The sequence below is a fragment of the Thermobia domestica genome, chromosome 13 (assembly GCF_964235325.1).
Source record: "Thermobia domestica chromosome 13, izTheDome1.hap1.1, whole genome shotgun sequence".
NCBI lineage: Eukaryota > Metazoa > Arthropoda > Insecta > Zygentoma > Lepismatidae > Thermobia > Thermobia domestica.
Window position 1 is genome coordinate 83,037,164 of NC_137466.1, and position 22,758 is coordinate 83,059,921.

At 35.2% G+C, this 22,758-nt stretch overlaps 1 protein-coding gene across 1 annotated transcript in view; it reads left to right on the forward strand.

Annotated features, from left to right (window-relative positions):
- LOC145668275 (leucine-rich repeat and WD repeat-containing protein 1-like) overlaps positions 1–13,403 on the forward strand; it is an 87,624-nt gene extending 74,221 nt beyond the window's left edge. Inside the window, exons 6-7 of the mRNA XM_081735982.1 lie at positions 3,346–3,608; positions 12,880–13,403. Coding sequence (XP_081592108.1) covers positions 3,346–3,608; positions 12,880–13,166 — 550 coding nt within the window. The 3' untranslated portion in view covers positions 13,167–13,403. The remainder of the gene's footprint in view (positions 1–3,345; positions 3,609–12,879) is intronic.
- Positions 13,404–22,758: the final 9,355 nt, after the last annotated feature.

Sequence of the window (22,758 nt, forward strand, 5' to 3'; positions counted from 1 at the left end):
AATCCTAATCACGCTAGAGCGTCTATCTTCTCCATCTTGCACGTTTTTGACAACGTATGCCACTTGTAAAGAAAATAAATGCCATACATGAATAATAAAACAGACATGTGAGGTCTATTGTGTACACAGGGCAAGTTATATCAAAATTACTCAGTAACTTCTGAAAGATAATATTTTTTTTCCGATACCTCTTCCTACTTAACTGTAGTATATACTAAATAAATAAACTAAAATTATACTGACATTGTTTTCTGTGATAATCAAACCTAGAGGTACAGAGACTTCTTGGATACCTGTATGAGTCAGACATAAAACACAAAAGAACTATTCAATCTTCTATTATATGCATTTTCGCATAAATCAGTCTGGCAACATTTACTCCAACTAATATCGCAATACATGCAGGCGTAGGATGATACGTTCGGTGTTTAATACACTAGCCGAAAAGTTAGAAGAAAAAGTTAAGTTTCTGAGGAACTTAATTTTTCTAATTGTAGATGTGATGTTTATAACTGTTGTCTATCATTTATGCTACTTCTGTCCTTGGAATTTTCTCCTTTTCTATTCGACTATATATTAGAACGAAGCTGTCATCCATCTGCTGTCCTTATTCCCTTAATTTTTGTTTCTGTGAAAGCTGTGGATTGTTTTTTCCGATTTCTCTAACTAACCCACACTCTTCCGTTGATGCCTCTCACCTTTCATATCTACGTAATTAACTGTATCTTCGCCAATTCTTAATAATTTTGTTCCGTTCGACTTGCTCTTTTCTGTTACTTTTAGTCTGAGAAATTTGAGTGAGTAAGGGATTGGCCTATAGCACTCTAGACTAGCATGGTGAAGAGACTACCTTTCTTCTGTTTCGTATGTACCTTAAAAGTTTCGTTCTACTCTCTTAGGGTAGATCTTTCTCATTCTACAGTTTTGAAGAGGAATTTGCCCATCTTCTCTTGTCTCTAACTTTCGTCCTTTCTTAGTGGGCTTTGGAGCAACTATGCCGGAGTTACAATTTTTACTGCATGTCTTTCTCAGGCGATTCAAGAAGTTGGTTTATTATTAGGAGTATTGGAATTTGTAGAATAATTAATACATATTTTTCTGGTTACTGTTTCCATAAAAATAAGCCAAATTAATAGATTTTGTTGTTTCTTCTGACAAAAGGATCTCTTTTCTCTCTGGTATCATAGAAATATTTTACTACTAAACAGTCCATAAAATTGGATACTAATACTTACGTAAAGAATCAGATTATCCAATTTGTCGGTAATGCGACCGTGCAATTTATCATTACTTTCTGTTGTTGCTGTTGTTTTAATGTAGTTTACTAATAAAGATAAATAATAATAAAAAAAATGCAGTTGGGCGAGAAAATGATAGTGCGATAATATAATATTTTGGATTTTAATATATTACTTCTAGACAGGGTTGGCTGGTTTAAACCAGCTGTTTTTCCAAAAAAAAAAAAAAAAAAAAAAAAAAAAAAAAACTGGTTTAAACCAGAAAACAAAAAATGTTCGTAAAAGTGTAAGTGTTCGTAAAATCTTGATGAACACACATTCGTGGGTTATCGCGTTTCACTCCCATATACTATTCGTATTATGTTCAGACCTAAATTCCCCATTCAGTACTCAAAGAGATTATGCTACAAAAGCAACTTTTGTTCTTTTTATAACTTTATGAATGTTTCTTTTGTGATTTTTTTATAGTTTGTTATTATTGTTATGCAATTGCAATCAAAGAAAATTTCTAAATATTGTTTCGTTTTAATAATGTTTACTGTTGGTAAAATACATCGAAGTGCCGTACTTTGGGGGGGGGGGGGGGGAAGAGGGTCATACAAAACCCCACCAGAGGCATTTATTGAAATCAGAAGTATCTTTGATATCTATTTATGTATAAGTGGATCAGAACCAAAGTGGATTCAAATAATTCCTATCTTTATTCACGTTTCTTACTGATATGCAAATTAAGTCGTTGTATTTCTTTAACTTGGACTACTAAAAGTTGTAGTAAACTAACTTGGACTAAATTAGTTCTTCTGTACTCCGCAGTATTTTGAAATTGTCCATATGTAATTCTGTATAATGGTTTCACTTGTGCAACTGTTTTTTTTTCCTTGTGAAATGGCTCTTGACAATTATATTAACAAGTATGTAAAGATCAGTACAATGTATTTTTATCAGGAGTCCTTCGTGAGTGAGTCGGCAGACGTATCGCCAGCTAATTCTGGTTTCGAGTTCAAATAGAGGAAAATTTCTCTCGGATGTAAGCCGAGAAGCGGTTTGAATTTCGCTTTAAGCTTATGTAACCCCTTCCGGCGTAACCCGATTGTTGTATAACACCAAGGCAAAACAAACTTATTTCTGTCCATATGCGATATAAATACATAGAGCAAATTATTTAAACAAAAAAAAAAAAAAACTGGTTTAAACCAAAAAAAAACGGGTTTAAATCCAAAAAAAATTTTTTTTTTGTTGTTGTTTTTTCAATAAAAACCATGGTTTTTGCCAACCCTGCTTCTAGAATAAAATTGTATTTTTAATAAGACGTTAAATTAAAACAATGACAATTATTTAAGGATATGAAGTGACGCATTTTTATAATAATTTACTCTTTTGTTTATTGCGCCTTAACATACGGAAGTCAAAATTATCTATGTTAGTCATTTTGTATCCCGAACACACTCCTCAGAATTTAGAAAGTTTTAGGAACATAAACCAAATTGTTAATATTTAGTTACTACCTAAGACTTCAACAGACTACAACTATATGATGTAAACATTTACATGTTTTAACAAACCCTCGGACAGTTAAAGAAGTGTGTAGTCATCGAAGTTTAACGTAAATTAAGAATTAACCTTGAATCGTAGATTAAAGCTTATAATCGTATCTTCACAAAGTGTGTGTTAGAAATTAGATAAATTTTCGCAGATTATCAACACATTATAAGTCTTCACAAACATGTTCTACATCAGTTTTTCGTATCATTAAAATTTTCAAAATAAGAGGATTCTAGTTCAAGAATTTACGTTAAATAATGCAAGACAAAATTCTAAGAAGTGGGATGAGCTGTACAGGAGTTCCCGGATCTGCTGAGGATGGTGTCAGGGAACACCGAAACAGTACAGGTAAGTACATACAGTATGTAATTAAATGCATTCAATATTATACGTAGTAAATGATGGAAATGTCTACTGTCGAAGCTACATGCTATATATCGAAAACGAATAAATAAATAAATAAGTAAATAAATAAATAGATATAAATAAATATATGCAAAATGTATCCTTAAAATAATAATAATAATCGATCATGTAGTAACCTAGCTTTATTTTCCTTTATAAGTTCCAGGATACCAGACGTGGAATTTGAACTTCCTAGTAATCCCAATCATTCTGGAAGAGATGAATCAGGACAGGTTGATTCCATGGTCGCATTAGAGAACGGTAATCTGGCTATAAAATGTGCAAATTATGGTGTAATATATATTTGTAATATGGACGACGCTTTACAGAGAATTAGTGAAGGAAATGATAAACTAAAGCCAAATCATATCTTGGAATGGAGTAATTGTGATGAATACTATCTGAGCATGGGATACAGTGAAGGTAAATTTTCTCCTGCAAGTAAAAAATGTATTATTGTTAAGAAAGATGTATAATGTAATGATAGTAATAGTACAATGTGTCCCTCTCGCTGTCGGCCCCAAATATGCGTCGCGTTCGAATGGATCTGCATGCTTAATAGCGGCCACTTTCAACACTTAGTGTAGTCACCGATCAATTCATAAGCCAAGGCGGGTCAATATTTTAATATGAGCTAATGATGAAGGTAGCGAGTGTCATACACTGCATATTAATACTTTCTTTACCGCAGGAAGAGTACATCTACGTTTTGGTAGAACTATGGAAAAATGAAATTTTTAGTTTTAGGTCTCATGATTATACCCTTTAAGCTAAAGGGGACGGATTATTATTGAAAGGAATTGAATAGAATGAAACTATGAGAGAAAACTGGAGGATCCCGAGAAAACCCACGGAGACAATGGTGTCCACCACAAACTCGCATGGCCATGAATCGAAGCAGGAATTCACTGCACCAGAGGTGTGCTCTCTGGCACTGCACCTCAAGATAGAATTATCAGTGTAAGATGCTGAATATTAAATCTGTGAAGATCAAGGGAATAAAGTTTGAAGAAATCTTTATACGAATGAAAAGATTCTACGTCTAAGTCCTCTTTCGTAGCAAATAGCTAGTTTGATTGGTTAGTGGTGTCTGTTTCCGAAAAACGAGGTTTATATTAAAGTTTGAGAGTGAGAAATAAGTATAATGAAGGTTAAAGAAAATGTAGACTATCTTGATACTTGTCAGTGTCTTCAGTAGTAGTCCGATTGGTCCAGGAAATTGGCTAAAGATATGTAATATTTCCTTTAACCATAGTTTTATTTAAGTTTGTTTGCCTGCATCTTAACCTAAGTTTCTTAACTTCAGTAAGCATTTCAATTAATGATAAAGATAAATATTTCAGATAAAATTACATGAGAGGAGTTTGGGTTCTGTTATTATTTTGTATCATAAAATTGTTTTGATTTACACCTTATGACACAATTTGTCTTGCGAAGTTCTGCTCCATTAGTTCCATGTTACAGTGTATAGAATAGTTTTCTTTTTTCTCAAGAACATCATGTCCTCTGTAAGTTACAGAGAATTAAATTTTAATCGGTATCTACGGAGATGCAAAATATGTTGTTTTTTCGACATATATATATATATATATATATATATATATATATATATATATATATATATGACTTTCTAAGAGCCCGAATACGTATAACCTAAACACGCATTCTCTAACTCCGATTTGAGAAGAAGACATTCCCTTGTAAGTATCAATAGTCACTGCTGTTCACATAATATCCACGTTATCCGTTCAGAATTAAGTCCCACTGGCACAAGTAGCTTAGTCCTGTAATCCACTTCTTTAAAACAGAAATAATGCTTATGATGAGAAGTGCTTTGTTCTTTGGAGCTTTGTAGAAGGGTATGTGCACCCGACAGGCTCAGGTTCCGGTGTAGTTTTGAAACTTAAGTAAATAGTTCGGGTGCCGTCCTTCATAATCTTGGTATTGCACATGGATGTAAAACATAGCCAAGTTTCAGTTAAGTTTAGGCTTAGCCTCAGAAAGAGAATAATGTAAAGTAGGTTTGGATAATCCCACGTAGTATCGCAGCACAAAACAGAGTGAAACATTAAATTAGGGTGTTTTCATAGAGTAGAGTAATGGAATAAAATAAATTAGTGTGAAGTAAGTTTGATTGGGTTCCTTCGTACGTCCAGTTAAAAAAGAAAATATATTTTTCTTTTTATGTACACTTCGGGTCACAAAAACCTAGACTGCCTTCCAGAGACTGTCCAAAAAATTGAACTTAACCTTACGTTCCTCGGATCTGTGCTTACAGGGAAATTTATTTTCCCTCCGTTCTGACAGAGAGTAACATGCTTAGTCTTACAAGAATAATAAACCATCTTCATGTTCCCGCCAAGTAAAATATATATAGCATATAGAAGACAATCATAATAGAAAAGTTAAAACAGAGCATACTGAGTGATACGGGATAACTCAAGCCTGTAAGGGACAGGATCATCAAGGAAGCTAGATACACACAGATGGAGCCTTCGGAAGTCACGATTTCGCGACTTTGTGGTTAGTTTCACGGAACTCTGTAGAGCTGCTTATTTTAGCATGAGTTCGAATCTTGCCTGATCGATTTTTTTTTTTTTTTTCAATAAAGGATCTCCATTTAATTGTAACGAACTTTCAATAAAAAATCATCATTTTATTGCAACGAACTTCCATGTAATTATGCAAGAAAGTTATAACTACGTAATATATGAAATAAAACTAAATGACAGAGCCTTCTGGCCTTGTCTCTAATGTGCATGTGATCCGGGGTTCGATTCTCGGTGGGAGAGCGGAAAAGAAAATACACAAACTGTTACTTTCATTAATCATCCGTTTTCTTTAGTGTAAAGGCCATAACCGTAGGGCGTGAAACTATTTTTTCTTAATATTCTTGAACAGAAAGCAATATGCAAAGACGTTAATAAAAAAACTACATATAAGGTATTTCGAACAGTTGTTCAGTATTCCATTATATAAGAAAATAAAGGATCACTAAATTATGTCTATATTATAGGTTATTTTAGCACTACAAAACTTGTCAGTTACGTTCGCTAATGAAACGTTGACGTTACTTGCCATCTCTTAAATACTTCTAAAGAAAAAGTAGATTTTAATCTAAAATTCAACATGAAGTAGCAACCGGTCCCGGGTTCGATTCCCGGTGGGGGCACTCGGTCGAAAAAGTGTAAAAAGCTTTTTCAGACCAGCCATCCTGAATGAAGTTTTCCTGGGTGTTTCTCATTTTCACCAGGCAAATGGCGGGGTAGTACTTAATTTATAGGTCCCAGGCCGCTTCCCTTTCCCCGGATAGTGTGCTCGCCGAGGGACATCATCCCTCATACGTGACGGGCTAAATGGCCATAGATGCCAAAAGCCCAGAAATCTAATCCTAAATCCTAAATGAAGTAGCAACATAGTGTTATTGTTCTTTATGTTGATTTACTAATAATGGGAAAGAAAGTTCAGTAGCCACTATTTGATTTTACCAATGCTTGTTATTATCATTATATTATTATTTGCTGATAAAAACAATATTATCGATCTAGTATAATTTAATATACCAGAAAACTTTAAATTCAAGTAAGTTAAAAATCCAGCAACATTATGCAACTTTTAATAGCAACGAATACGATAAATTTAAAAAACACTCCTCTTTGATCTTGGATGAGTGGTCTGTAGCGTTCGGCTGCAGATTACAAGGTGGAATTTATCCCCGGTACAAGTTCTGCTGAAAAGCATGCCCATTTTTAACTGTCCTTGGTGCTTTTGTGTGATGTTCCTTCGCTTGCATAATATGAAAAAGTAGAAAAAAAGCAAGTAAAGTCAATGTATTAAATGAAAATATGATAGTGGATATATTTAGTGCTACAGTTTTTACTTAAAAAGAAAAAACATAAAGAAAGTGGCTAATGCGCATATCCTCGGTCAACGAAGTTCTGAGTTCAAGTCCCGGTTGTTGAATTGGAGTTCAGCGTTCCTTTCAGAAGCAGGGGTATAGGAAACGTGGATGTACAGATTATGGTGTGATCCGAACCACACAAACTTTCGCCGGGAGTCGAACCTGAGTCTCAGCACCAAAAGTGTGTACGCTAACCATATAAGCACGATGAAGCTCAGTTTGCAGTGGAAGAGCGTCGAACGCACTATACTGCTTCCCTCTTTAAATTGTAGGTTTCATCCGATCTCTGTTTATTGCTAGAGTTAAATACAAATTAATCACAAGTTCGAAAGAGGAATAAGGGTGAAAAATCTCCGCTCACATTATATACTTTTAGTAAGTTCCCTCGTGGCTATATGGTTAGCCTACGCGTCTTTGGCGCAGGAACCCAGAGTTCGATTCCCGGTGAGGCCACATGTGATTCGGATCTCACGTTATCCTGTAGGACCCCGCTTCATATAGCTTTGCTGATGCAAGAGACGCTAAAATTCAACAAACCAACCATTGTCTATTTCTAAATCACTTAATCCAAGCATGGAAAATTTGGTATTAAACGAAACGAGTTGGCTTCAGAGGTTGACTACAAGTAAATTAAGACTTAAAGACTCTGATATAGGCTACCTGTGATTTGTCATTTTTATTATTTTCTTACTAATAAAATTCCAGACAGAGCTGAAAGAGGCTATTTAATGGGGACACAATATCAGGGTGACTTGATTCTTTGTAAGAATACATGTTTAGATTCTGTATCAAACAATAAGGCCATGTGAACAACAGGGTTCAACATGTGGACAGGTCAGTGGCCAACGCACAAATTTGATTCCTGGTAGGAATATTTGTTGCGGATATAAACCCGAGTAGTAGATTGGGTTCCAGATTAAACAACAATTTATTTATTACCGATATTTTATACTTCATTTGCTTCATTACAATTATTGATTGATATTTGCTCAGTAGGTACCTCTTTCCGTTTCGTACAGCCTCAACGCTGAAAGGGGAAGTTAAACTCTAACTCGAGCAATCAATAGATTCACGTTTGATGCAGATTCCGTGATTTTTGTATTATTATTATTATTATTATTATTATTATTATTATTATTATTATTATTATTATTATTATTATTATTTAAATATAAACATTCAGCATCTTTTAAGTTAATACCTGTTAAACTCTTAGTTTAAAATGCACATTTCGATGAGAAGTTGGATCAGTGTCTAGATATTATAGTATCACCTCATCACAGTGTTTGTGAAACTAAAGCAAAAGTTGGAAAAATGGTAATTAAAATGGCTGGTTACGGGATATACGCAAAATACATCTCGTTAACGAGGTGAGGGTTAACTGTTACCTTAAATAATTTTTCCAAGGTGTAGTTTAAAATAATGACCTGTCTACTGTTGTGACCCAAAGTATGTCTTTGATTTCGCTTATTTTGGTTGAATTGGTTAGAGTTGAGTTGAATTGATTTTGAGTTTAACGTCCCGTTCAGCAGCGAAGGTATATGTGACGTGGACTTACTGATTAACATGGAATTCGAACCACATGAGCTCCCGCGGGGAATCGAATCCGGGTCTCCCACGCCAAAGACGCGTACGCTAACCGTTTAACCATGAAGGAGCTCTGGTTAGAGTTCAGAATACTTTTTCAGCGCCGAGGTTACATCAGAAGTAGACATACAGTTTGTGGAGCCCGAACCAGTGTAATGCGTTAACATTTCAAAGTTGAACCAGGAATCCTGAAACGCCAATACGCGGCCCAAGCCACTGGACTAGTGAGTAAGGCTCGACAATTCTTATTATTATTTTAGCATCTCATGATTATACTCCAAGGTTAAGGGAGACGGTGCTGATGAGAATAAAAGAAATGATGTATAGAAGGAAATGCGGGAAAAGGAGAGAATCTAGAGAAAATCTAATCGCACGGGTTTGTCCATCCCAAAATATCAATAGTAGTCAGAACTGTGTAATATTCTTTTTTATCTATACTATTACGTAAAAGAATAGAAGTGGTTGACTCGTCATTGCGTCAGCTATACTACTATAGATATTAATGTGAATTTTGGAGAGAATACTCACTTTGCCAGGAAAGTGTGGGATAAGGAAGGATTTTTGGATATATTCATTCTAATGGAGTGAAGAGGGGTTCAAAAATCCCCCCCCCCCAAAAAAAATAATAGAACCACTTGTATTAGAAAGGTGAAACTGGGCATACGAACTCTTCATAAAAAATAAGGGAATTCATCTTTACACGATTTCAAAAATTCCGTTCCAAAGCAGGAAAGGGGAACATTTATAAAATACTCAAAATTTCCGTTTGTTAAATCAGAAAGTGCCGAATGTGAGAATTCGAAATTGAAGATCTAAAACTTAAAGTTTTAACTTAAAATAAGAAAACACATGTTTCAACGTTTCTGAAAATACCGCTTTTTAAGGGGAAAGAGAAGGTAATTTCGATCATGTTAAAATTCTTTTTATTTATTCACATACTACCGAATGTCCCTGTGTGAGGATTTGCTTAAGTTGGAGATGTAAAATTCAATATATAAACTCTTCAATATAAATAAGGAAATACGCATTTTAGTGTTTTAAAATATTCTGCGTCTTCGGGAGAAAAGTTGGGTTTCAGGAAGTCCCTAATGTGAGGATTCACTTGAGTTGAAGGTGTGAAATTGGGTATATAAATTCTTAAGTTAAAATAAGAAAATACGTGTTTCAGCGTTCTCGAAAATGTCGCTTCCAAATGGGGAATGGGGGACAATTTCTTTAATATTCAAATTACCCTTCGTTAATCACATTTTGCTGAGTATGGGTGTTTAGTCCTAACTTGTTTATTTAAATTGTTCAATTTTGTTAAAAGATGCTTGTTCAATGTCATTTGTCAATAATAGAAGATGAAGCAAGTCCAGTAGATACGTGTTGAAAGTTTGTACAGTAGTAATATGAGAGTGTACGCGTAGCCTATAGCTGCATCATCATAGTGTTCGATGTGCATTTTATTTTAATTGCGGAATTGTAAGAAATTCATATTATTAAACCAAACTATTGTAGAATGAACCAGCGATTTGTGTTATACAGTCCATCAGTGGGGATTCGCTTAAATTAGAGATGTGAAATTTGATTTACAAAATCATATAAAGATAAGGGAAAACATATTTCAGCGTGCTCAAAAATTACGCTATCAAGAAGAAAAACAGGGGTCAATTCTGCTTTTAAAAAAATCCCTTTCTTTACTGAGAAAGTGCCCATTGTAAGGATATGCTTAAGTTGGAGGTGTGAAAATCGGTATATAAACTCTTAAATAAAAATAATTAAATACGTATTTCAGCGTCTGCGAAAATTCCACTTCTGAGAAGGGTAATGAGACAATTCCTGTAATACCTGTATTAAGATTTCCCATTATTTATTGAAAAAGTTCTTAATGCAAGAAATTCTTTAAGTTGAAGGTGCAGAATTCGTTATATAAACTCTTAATTAAAATTAAAGGAAACCCTATTTAAGTGTTCTTGAAAGTTCCGTTTGTTGAAGGAGAAGGAGGTAAAATGTACGATTATATGGAAGAATGACAGCAATTCACTGAAAATTTAAGCCATGTTAATATGTGGAGAAACATGATGACTTGAACAGGAAACTCCTTTTATTACGAGAACAATGAGTAAGAAAGGATTTTTGAAAATATGTATACTAAGGAAGGTAAAGGTAGAAAGATAATTCAAATGTTTTACTCAGAATAGAAGATCATATAAATTCCTGAAATTATGGAAATGAAACTCGGTATAAAACTCATTATTAAAAATAAGTAGACACTTGTCCCAGATTTTTTAAAAATTTATTTTTAAGAGCAAAGAGACATTTTTCTATTACTTTCCCCTATTTTTCTATTTTTCCCTCCGTATTGAAAGCAATGTTGTTTGTTAATTGTGATCACCTTGCGGAAAAATGACTGAAAATTTTAAATTCAAATTAATTTTGGAACATACATAGTATCTACCTCGAGCTAGGTTTTAATTACTACTTTGATTAAAGAGCATATCCTAAAGGGATATGAAGTTCAAAATTAATTAGACAAATAGAGTATAACTGAGTCTCTCATTTTAGGAAGATAAAAAAAAAGTCTCCAGTAAATAAGCGAACACGAGAACAAGAATTTTCCGAAATTCCGGTTTTAAGGGGGTAGAAGTTGCGATTTCTATATTTTCCCGCCACATTGGTATAAACTCTGTTGGTATAGTCCCATTTTATTAAAGTAACAACTAGCAAAGTTGCTGATGTTAGGTCATGAGAAGTCGTTCAAGTGAATTAGAACTCGCTTGTGGACCAAGAACCTTACAGCATCTGGAAGATATGTTTCTTCTCAAATTGAATATGTATTTCGCCAGATAAACTGGATTACTTCCAATTAACAGTGTCTTCCTGCAGAATGAAGTAATACTACCAAATTGACAGTTATCATACTGTTGATCATAGTTGCCAGATACTTTTCGCGAAAGAAGATTGCCAAATATATATATACTACATTCTAATAACACTATTCCATGAATATGTTAATGTAATCAATAGAAATTAGATTCTGTTTTACACAGTATATTAAAGGGTTTCACTAGTAACGTAGCGAATAACAAAGATAATGAGAAAAATAAAAAATGGAAAGTAAATCAAATAATATCTGCAGAATGCTATTTGATAAATGACCCAGTCCCCGCCAAGTGAACTTTGTGGTGGACAAACAGCGCGTGCGTGGGTTTTCTCGTGGTTTTCCCGTTTCCTCCCACTTTCTTCATTCTACCATTTCATTCATTACTCATCATCACAGTCTCCTTTAGCCTAACCGGCATAACCGCGGGACGTAAAACTTAAAGATTTCATTTCATTTCATTTGATAAATGAATAAGTTTTTCCAGGCCTTATCTTACAGACCAGAAGTCGGGGTGCGTAGTTTATAATGTCAAAATTACCGAACACCCAAATTTCTGTACTTACATCCGTTTTTCAAAACAACAACTAGTTCATGTAAAGTTTGCATATCAACAAACAAACAAACAAAAAAAAAAACTTTGCGTAACGGTCCTTTTGTGAGCCTAAGCCTGCTCCAGCGCCATCCGTTAGCGACCAGCTGAACTACATTCAGCCTAGCGGCGAGCACGTGGTCAGCCCTGTCCTTAACAGGCGCATCAGGAGCTTTCTAGATCTGGGTCCGTCATGTCTTGTTTTCACGTGACTCCCCAGTTTGCCTCATGACGTTGGGTGGACGCCGAAAATTGAGAAGCACCGGCCGGGAATTGAACCCGGGACCACGCGGACTTGAGTCCAATAGCATATAAACAAAACCAACATTTTTCTTCGAGGGTTAACTTCTACGGGTGATAAAAAAAAAAAAAGACCTGCCAATCTTCAATGATGATAGAATTATTAACCCTTTACAACGGCAGCATTTGATTCATTGGCATCCTATGCGAGCTCCCTAATGCCCTTTTATCAGTTCTAGTGCGGATAATAAAAGTTGGTAATTCGATTATAATAGCGTTTTCCAGATATAATCCCTCACTTTCTGATTTTTTTGTTCTTCAAAATTATTCAGTAAATTTTAATAAAATGAGATTGAGTTTAAAGCAAAGACAATTAAGATTTGTCTGTTAGAGAATCAGGAACCTTGGCTATATTTTAGAGCCAAATAAGTTTAAACATCACCTGTATGTGTATATGTGGAATAATGAAATACAGTACTGAAAATAACGTTAATTTCTCTTGTGCCTACAGGCTCTGGACTACTTATTTGTGGAGACCACAAAGGAGCATTATGGCTGTACAATATTCGGAATTTACTGCAGATGAGTCCATCAAGAAGAAAACGAATAGAAGAACCTTTGTTAAAATTAGAATGGCCAGAAATAAGGGACCAGTTTACTGAAAATGCTCGGAAAGTGAAATTAAATGCCTATGACATATTAGTCGATAGCGCTGCTGTGGATCCCGAAGGCAAATATATTGTTGCAGTTACAAGCAACAATATGGTGTGCATATGGGAGAAAAACAAACAATCGTGATCAGTAAATAATTACTGTAATGTATTAATTTTTATGTTGAGTCAGTGAAAACTAATAGATATCAAATATTAATTGTTGCAAATTAATTCGTTTTTATGAAATTCTATGAAGTGACTTTCTTTTTATAAGTGTGATTTTATTTGCAAGTTTTGCAATGGATTTCTTAAATCGAAGTTTATATTTTTTGACAGAAAGTTTTACTGATATGCTGAATAATAAATAAGACTAAATAAATAATGCTTGTGTTATTGTAAACGCTAATTATGATGAAGCACCCTATAAGCAATGAAATAACTAACGCTCCTACAATTCTCCCACAATATCTACCGCCATCCACTAGAACAGTCAATAAAATTGTGCCATAATAGTAAGATTAGAAAATACTGTGACACAAAGCCATGCTTCACTTCGATATCCGTTAAGACAGTGTTTCTTCAACATGGTTAAGTAGAATAACCTTTATATATATATATATATATATATATGCACAATATTACTTTTAGTTTATGGTTTGAGGGTGTCTTGATAGCTCTGAAAGTTGTAGCCGTTTTCCGTACCCTTCGTGTTGCATATACACCCTTTGGACACATATTTATTTTGAAACTTGAAGAGGAAATGTGAAATCTCTTTATAAGAGATGGTAGTAGAGGTGAGTCGGAATGCAAGTTCGAAATTTCAAATGGGAAGGGGACATTACACTGAAAGCAATAAGTTGAACATACTTTAAGCACAAGAAATAACTTACCTGAGAAAGTTTCAACTTCGAATAATCGTTTAAATTTATTATTTTCTGGCTGGCACAGACGCAAACACTAAACTGCGTGTGAAACTCTCTAGCTGGTAGCTGTACATAATTTACTCCGTATCGATGTTTTTTCAACAACTGTGTTGCATAAGCAACTGTGTCCAGTGCACAGATTATTTCTTTTAGCCTTCCAATTGTCGTCATTAATTTAATATTAACTTTTTCGATTGCGCAAAAATTCGCTCTTCATTGATTTTATTGAATCTTTGTTATAGGTGCACATGTATTTTACATAACATCTGACGGGTTTGTTCCATGTATTTCTCCTATCTTTGTTTTCAGTGACAGTTAATGAAAATTTTTCGAAAATTAGACCAAGTCCAAACCCCAACATTGATGGTTAATAACTCGGTTTCAAAGCAGTTGTTGATGTAAGTTCAATTTCACTGCAATTCTGTAAACGCGGATTCCATTTCCTCCCTTACAAGTTACATTTCGTAAAATACCGTCTTGTCAGTTGCAAATATATGTGAAATATTTATACAAAATTTTAAAGTTCTACATTCCGTTGTTTCGGAGATCTAAGAACAATAACAGAACTTACTCCGTTTAGGAGTTGAAGCTCGCAAACTTTCGTCTTATCTGCAACATAGGGTATAAGGATATTATTTCTATAAAATATAAAGGCTCAATTTCTAGTATTTATTGAGATCTAGTAATGAGTAAATCAATAAGTGAGTTAGTACATTTACACATAGATCTGAAAGTTGAACCAAGATCTGTCTATTTTCATTCAATTCCATTATTATAAGAAATGTTGTAGCCATCATAATTGTCGTATTTGAAGTAGGAATGCAAGAGGGGATCATAAACTACACCCAAATCATGTGACCAACTTTTTGTATAAAGTAGACCACCCCAAACATAAACTGAAGGGTGCCTTTCAATGCACACGGACCAGAGCACCCTACAGCTTGGCCGCCATATTGATGACGTCATTGTAAGTCAATGTCCAAATTTTATTTCCATTAGGAGATGTAGGGTTCCTATAATAGTGTATTACAATACTAGGCACCTTTCCAAATGTTTTTTTTTTGTCCTTATTTGTAAGAATACTTCCGCGCTTACCACTTTATTAGCGCAATCTAAGTTCTCAAAACTCAACATCTTGAGTTACATAAAATAGTATAACACCCTCAATTTTTAAGATATAGTAATAATATAGGCACCGTTTGAAAGGTGAGATTCTACTCAATAACGTTTACTGCAAGTTTCCATATCTGTGGCAGTTTCGTAGTAATCTGCTATGAAACGAATATAATGAAACTGAGAAAGTTATTTCTTTACGATAATAGCTGCCATATTTAAAAATGTCGGCAACATAAAGGAGCAGTATTAACTCAGATCACTTAAAACATGCATTATCTTTAATTTGGCACCGAAATGAAGTTTGTATTTCAGTTTTGTAATGAGATAATACCATATAAGCATAAATAGATGTAGTCGCGCCGCCTCCATATGAGAATCCAAGATGGCGGCCTTACCGACAACACCCAAATCATGTGACCAATTTTTTAAAAGAAGTGGACTACCTCAACATGAATCTGAAGTCAAACAGAGGATACCTTTTAATGCACACGGGAGCAAGGAGAAAGAAATCTATTCGTTGAAGAAGTCGAAGAAAAATACTCAAATGAAGAAAAGATAGTCGCAGGTAGTAACAGACGATAGGAGCATATTAAATTTTGCATACATCAGGCTCCAGAAGAAGTAGTAGGTTTCCGCGAACACGAAACTGCTAAGAAACCATGGGATACAGAACAGATGTTGCAGAAAATGAGAGAAAGGAAGTCGTGGAAACAGATACAGAAGAGAGAAGATAGATGTACAGGAAGTTAAACAACGAGTTACGAAGCGAAACAGACAGCTAGGGAAGAGTTTTACAAAAGAAAATGCAAGGATATGGAAGAATTAGAAAGAGTTGAGAGATATGAGGAAATGTACAAGGAAGTGAAAACTATAGAATTTCGGAGGAAACGAGGGGGTTTTACAATGGAAGTAGAAAATAAGAATGGGAAGGTAGTCAGCGAGAGAAGCGAAGTCTTAGGAAGATGGAAAGAATATGTTGAGCACTTAATATGAAAGTAGGGATAGACCGTGTGGCCTAGATGTTGAAGTAGAAAATGAAGTACGCGAGGAGGATAAATGATTTAGTATTCTTCGGGATAAATTTTAAAAAGCTATATCCGAAATTAGGGATGGAAAGGGAACTTGGACGGGATAGATAATATACCAATCGAATTAATTAAGAATATGGGAAACAAGGGCAAAAAAGAATTGTTCTGACTCTGGAATGAAATAAATGAAACAGGGGAGTGTCCAAAAGACTTCTTGAAGACGATCATGGTACTGATGGCCAAGAAACCGAACCCAGAGAGATGTGAGGATTACAGAACTATTAGTCTTATATCTCATGCAGCTAAAATTTTGCTTCAAATACTGAACAGAAGATTGTATGGAAGAACAAATGAAGTTGAGGAGGAACAGTTCGGGCTCAGCAGAAATAAGGGCACAAGAGATGCAAATGGATTATTAAGAGTGGTCGGTAAAAGGTTTACAGAAAAAGGGAAAGAGGAGTATGTTTTATTTATTGATCTAAAAAAGGCTGTTAACCGCGTGAATTGGAAACTGTTGTTGGGAGTTCTAAAGAAGGTTGGGTTGGAATGGAAAGATCGAAAACTCATAAGACACAGTATATGAACCAACAAGTAAATGTCAGAATAGGGGAGGAAATGACAGAGGAGAGGCAGTTGGAAGGGGAGTTCGACAGAGATGCTGTCTCTCGCCAACATTATTTAATATCTGTCTAGAAGAGATAGTGAAAAAGAGGCATTTCGGTAGGAAGTAGATTAATACGGTGCATACGGTTTGCAGATGATATGGCGTTTGTTCCGGAATCTGAAAAGAAAGTCAGTAAGGTGTTAGAAAAATCCAGGAAGGTCTGTGAAGAATATGGGATAAAAATAAATGTTAGAAAGACAAAATACATAATGATTTTAAAGAAGCGGTCGGTGTCAAATATAGAAGGGAGGGAGAAAATAGAGCAGGTGGCTAGTTTTAGATACCTGGGTATTATAATTAGCGATTACATGAAGTCCGAACGTGAAATAAGAGCAAAGATGGGTGTGTCGAAAGAAGCCTTTAGGAGGAAGAAGAGTCTATTTTGTGGGACATTGAATAAGGAAAATAAAAATAAAATGAAATCTCAGTTTAACGTTTCACATTTATGCCCTTTAGGCTAAGGGAGACGCATGATTAAGGCAAGTGAATGATGATGGAAATATTGGTGGAATTAAAATGTGGGCGGAAACGGGAGTACCTCGAGAAAACCCACGGATACAATGTTGTCCACTACAAACTTACTTGGCCGGGTATCGAACCAAGGACCCCACGCACCAGACACACCGTGCCCCTATCTTAAATAAGTTCAGAAAAAGATATAAAATACTTCATGCGGAGTATTGTACTATATTTAGCAGAAACATTGCCATTACGTTAAAACTGATGAAAAATGAGTGAAACTTAAGAAATTTGGATGTGGACAAGAATGGAAAGAATTAGTTGGGTCAAGCTGAAAACGAATGAGAAACTGTATCATGAGGGACGTGCTAGAGGTTGTGGTAGCAGGAAAGAAAGGGAGGGAGCGAAGGAGGCTATAATTGATGAACGGTATCAAAACAGAAAAATCGTGCTTGAAGACGAAGAGGCTAGCTGAAGACTGTGGAGCATGGAAACTTCTCAGTTGCGGCAAGTGACCTGCCAATAGTGGCAGAGTACCTATGATGATGAAAATCTACTAGGAGTTACACGAGACAACGTATTCAGAATTGTTTTATATGGAAACATTTACCAGTCTGTATCATTACAGCGAATTGACATAGAAATGTAGTTTACACGTATGTGTTCATAATTAATTTTTCTACTCGTTAGAAACGGCAATTAATATAGTAATGCAATATTTTTAAGTCTGGTATTGACAACATTCGCAGGGGGTGCGAAAAGTCAGCATACTGCCGCTTTCTACAAACTGAAAACAACGCTTAACTGCGATTGGAGAAAGCAGACATCCTGATTAAGGCCATGTAATTTATCATTTGAAAAGCGCTTCAGCTTTACTTTGTTGTCATTCGGCCGCCCAAAGGTAAAAGGAGATGTCTACATGTTGCTTGTTTTGAGAACAAACGCAAAAAGTGATTTTTCATAATTAACGTTACTGTTAAAGACTTTGTTTTCTTTTCGGCGTCAATCAACATTTAGTGTTCATTGACGCCGAAAAGAAAACAAAATCTTTAACAGTAACGTTATCAAAAATCACCTTTTTTGCGTTTGTTCTCAAAACAAGCAAAATGTAGATACTTCCTTTTACCTTTGGGAGGCCGCATTGTTTCCAAGCAAAAAAAGTATAACTCTCAGCAGAAAACTATAACTTCTGTTTATTACTCCAGTCTCTATACAGTGTTCGCGGTAAATTAAACGGCTTTCTAAGCACTATTCTGAAAATATTAGAAGACTACAGAACAATACTGAGGAAAAAGTGTGAAATAATATGAAAGACGAGAAGTGATTTTAACATCACAAAATTCAACTTCGAAACTTAAATAAGCATCTTTTGCAATAGGTCTCTTGCATTGTAAGCCTGTTGTTACGCCACTGCCTCTTGAATCCGAATATTAGCTTTGGAATTGTATTTTCAAGTTCTTCAGCCTGCGTTCTTCCCTTGAAATAAACCCAGCAAAACAGCCATAATTACCGTTTTATATATTTTAAGCTTCAAATTCTTCGATATGATTCGCGAAGATAAAAGTGTTTGAATTGAATAATTAGCAGAATTCCATGATTTCAGGTGTCATTTAGTGTCTTCGTAGATATGGTTTTGGTCCGCTAATGTTCATCTAGGCATTTGAAAGTGTCCATTTTGTCAAATATAGAATTGCATATTTTAACATATCCGTAGTTTGAAGCGTTATGGTTATGGTGAATTTGTATTATTTTTCTCTAATTCATGTCCTTGCAGGAATTTAATAACACCTCTTCGTTTCTTTCTACGTGTATTGTCCTCATATCACCTCCTTCAGATTGACATCAGCAGCATAAACCATAACCTGACAAATACCATTCAGCTCTAGGCTTTGGTTATTTTCTTTAATTTTCCTTATAGCGTATTCCAAAACAAAGTTGAGTAATGATAGCTATAATGGGTGATATGCATAAAAGTGAGCTCTTACTCTTTGCTCAAAATTTTGAGATTAATCTCAAGGTTGTATGCATAAAATGCGAGACAACATAACGTCATTTGAGTTTAGTTTCAGGCATCTGAGTAAATGCTGGGAACTTACGAATCACATTGTGATTTCTCACTTTTCATATGCATAAAATTGAAAATGAAATGAAATTTTTAAGTTTAACGTCCCACGGTTATGCCGGTTAGGCTAAAGGAGACGGTGATAATGAGAGATGAGTGAAATGGTGGAATGAAGAAAGTGGGAGGAAACGGGAGAACCCCGAGAAAACCCACGAGCACGGTGTTTGTCCACCACAAAGTCCACACGGCGCGAGCTGGGATCGAACCAGGGACCCCAAGCACCGGAGGTGAACGCTCTACCACTGAGCCACCGCGCCCCCTGCATAAAATTGAGTATAAACCTAACAGCTGAGTTTAATATACAAATGTCGTGGACCACCTCAGTACTTGTCTCACAGTGTGTGAGAGTTAATCAAAATGGTTGAATTTATGGATGTGAAGACAAGAAGAAAAGTGTAAAAGTTCGGAGAGACTCTGATGTGCATGACTATTACGGTCCATATAGATTTTAAGAACAGAATTTACAATGAATGGCACAGCATTTTCTTGGGGACGTATTGGAAACCAGAGGTGGGGCTCTAAATAATGAGAAGATGAGTTGTAAGTACTGTACAACGTTTATTGCAGATAATGGAAGCTGGAACACCTGGAGAAACAGCGCAGTGCGCAGAATGGCAAAACCTACCACGTTGTACTCTCAATGATAAATAAATTGTGATGTAAGGAGAAACCACTTCTTGTTCTTTTAACAATTCATACTGGACACTATCTTATCGTCACTGGTACCCCGTCCGCTTCTGATTTCAACATGTACACTCTACCAGTGGCGGCGGTTGGACGTTAAAAGTGGGGGGGGGCAAGACATGATCTTAACAATTGTATATCTATGTTAGATTTCCTGGTTGTTTCTAACAATGGTTGATGAAAAGTTGCATAACTAATAGGATAATATCTTTTTCACTTTAAATGCTGTATATCGTATTTCTGTTTTATTAAGTAAAATCGTAAGAGCAATACAGGTAGGTAACTAGCCCTTTATACTCTTAAACAACGAAAGTGTAAGAAGAGGTTTGATTCCTTGCTCATGAATATCTTAAAATTCTGTCTGGAAAATTGTGATCAGATTATTTAATAACAAATTTGCAAAACAAATAAATAAAAGGATAATATTAATCATAGTAATGAATAATGACGCTTGTTTTGCAGAAGTTATATTGAAACTGGGAATTAATGAACAACTTATACTTTTAATTCCACACATGCCATTAAATGAATGTTTTTACTCTTAGAAAGTGAAATAAAGTAAGTACTTCAAGCATATGCTATGACATTTAAGGAAATATGCAATTGCAGTATTTATTGCTTTGAATTGCAATTAAAATGCAATTCCTGTAGCTTTCTTAACTCCACGGGAAGACAAATATCCGCACGGCACGTGCTCACGCAACGGCAAATATCATATGGCACAATTTTTTTCCTATGAAACAGTAATACATACAAAACCTTTACCAGGGTGTCCACATTCCGGAAAATAAGTGAAAGTCAGGGAAGTGAAAATGTGTCTGGTGAAGTCAGGGAAATGGAAGATTGGTCAGGAAAAGTCAGGGAAAAATCCATTTAGGTCCATTGCTCAATTACTGAATTTATGAAATAGGGTTGATTTCTTTACTGTTACTGGATGCAAAATGTAGTGTTCTCTGATATAGTTGAAACTAATTTTCTGCGAAAAACACATATCTAATTGCATCCTGGCATATTTGCTCAAAAGAGTAGACGCTGTTCTAGAAGAATTGCATGGTGCCAAGAAGATATCTGGACAAGTGGCTGAGAACGCGAAGAAATATCTCCAGCTCACAGTAAAAGCTCAGACAGAATAATTTAAAGAACAACCGAATGAATTCATAGCCAATGATAGAGATGGTATTGGACTTGATGAGTTTTTAACTTAGTCTTAGGAAATGGGAAGAACTTCGTTGAGTTATGGTCAGTTATGAAATTGTGTTTTATCTTCTTTCACGGGAACGCATTTTTTGAGTGGTTTCACAATAAATAAAGTTCTCATTGTTGACAACTTACAAGAAGAATCTCTGGTGGCTCAACGGATCATATATGATTCTGTGATGAGAATATGTGGATCATCAGGATTAATAATTACAAGAGGTATGATAAATTCAGTGAGAAGTTCAATGAGACAATATCAGGTGTATCTGGAAAAGAAAAGAGAAATAAATGCTGGAGACGAGAAGAGGAGAGAGAAACGGAAGATTCAGCAATAACTAAAGGAGCTCGAGGAAGAAGAAAAGAAAATTAAACTGCGGAGACAACAAGAAGGATATTCAGATCAATGAGAAGAAAACTATGCGAGAAAGGATGAAAACAAATTTCTAAATGGGTTGCATTTAACAACTGCACCAGCAAAAGTATGTGTATCTGTGTGTATTTTGTGTGTGTGTCTGTGGTATTATGTGTAAGCATATAATGTGTATTTTTTTCATATCTTAAGTACTTTGTATACTGCACACTTTCGTTTGTAACTTTACATTTTGTGTAATATGTAGGCCTAATCAATATCGGCCTAATACATATGTTTGTAAATTTACATTCCTTTGGAAAGAAAATTGTAAAAAGAAAGAAACAGAAGCGGAAGAAATCAAGGCCAACTATGGGGAGTGTGGAGGCTGGAGTTTATTTCTTTTTTTATATATTTTTAAGTTATTCAGAGGTCAGGGAAATCTGGAACTTTCGTCATGGAAAGTAAGGGGAAAGTCAGAGATCTTTTCTCCAAATTGTGTGGACACCTTGTTTACATTTCCAAATGAAATTATATAAATTAGGGCATCACTTCCAAAAAGTTGGGGGACAACTGCCCCCTCTTGCCCCTACCCCCCCAATCGCCGCCCATGCACTCTACCATACTCTCTCTGTGTGTGATTAGATTTAACTTTATATGAAGAACAAGATTGCACTTGATCATTTTTTTCTAATTCTTATAATTTTGGAGGTACTCAAATCTTTTCTGTTTATTTTGAAACTTTGACTCCCTTTCTTTAACCTCTTGTAGATGTTTTAGAAAAACCGAGATAGACATTTTTTTTTTAAAATCCCCGGAAACCCCTAACACCGCAGTATGAGTTAGCACTTCTGTTTTGTTTCCCCATCACAAGTGCAAAGGTGTTCCATTTTTTATGTTTATATATATATATATATATATATATATATATATATATATATATAATATACAGATGGTGATCAAAAAAATGGAAACACCTGAACGAAATTGCAACTTACCAGATTAATATGGTGTCGGGCCACCTTTCGCCTTCAGAACAGCCTTGATGCGACGTGGGATGGAGGCATAGAGGTCGCGAATGATAGCAAGTGGAATTTTACACCATTCCTCGTGCAGGGCATCGGCCAGTTCTGTGAGAGAGGATGGAGGTGGAAATCGTCGCCGGAGTTGTGTTTCCAAGACGGACCACAGATGT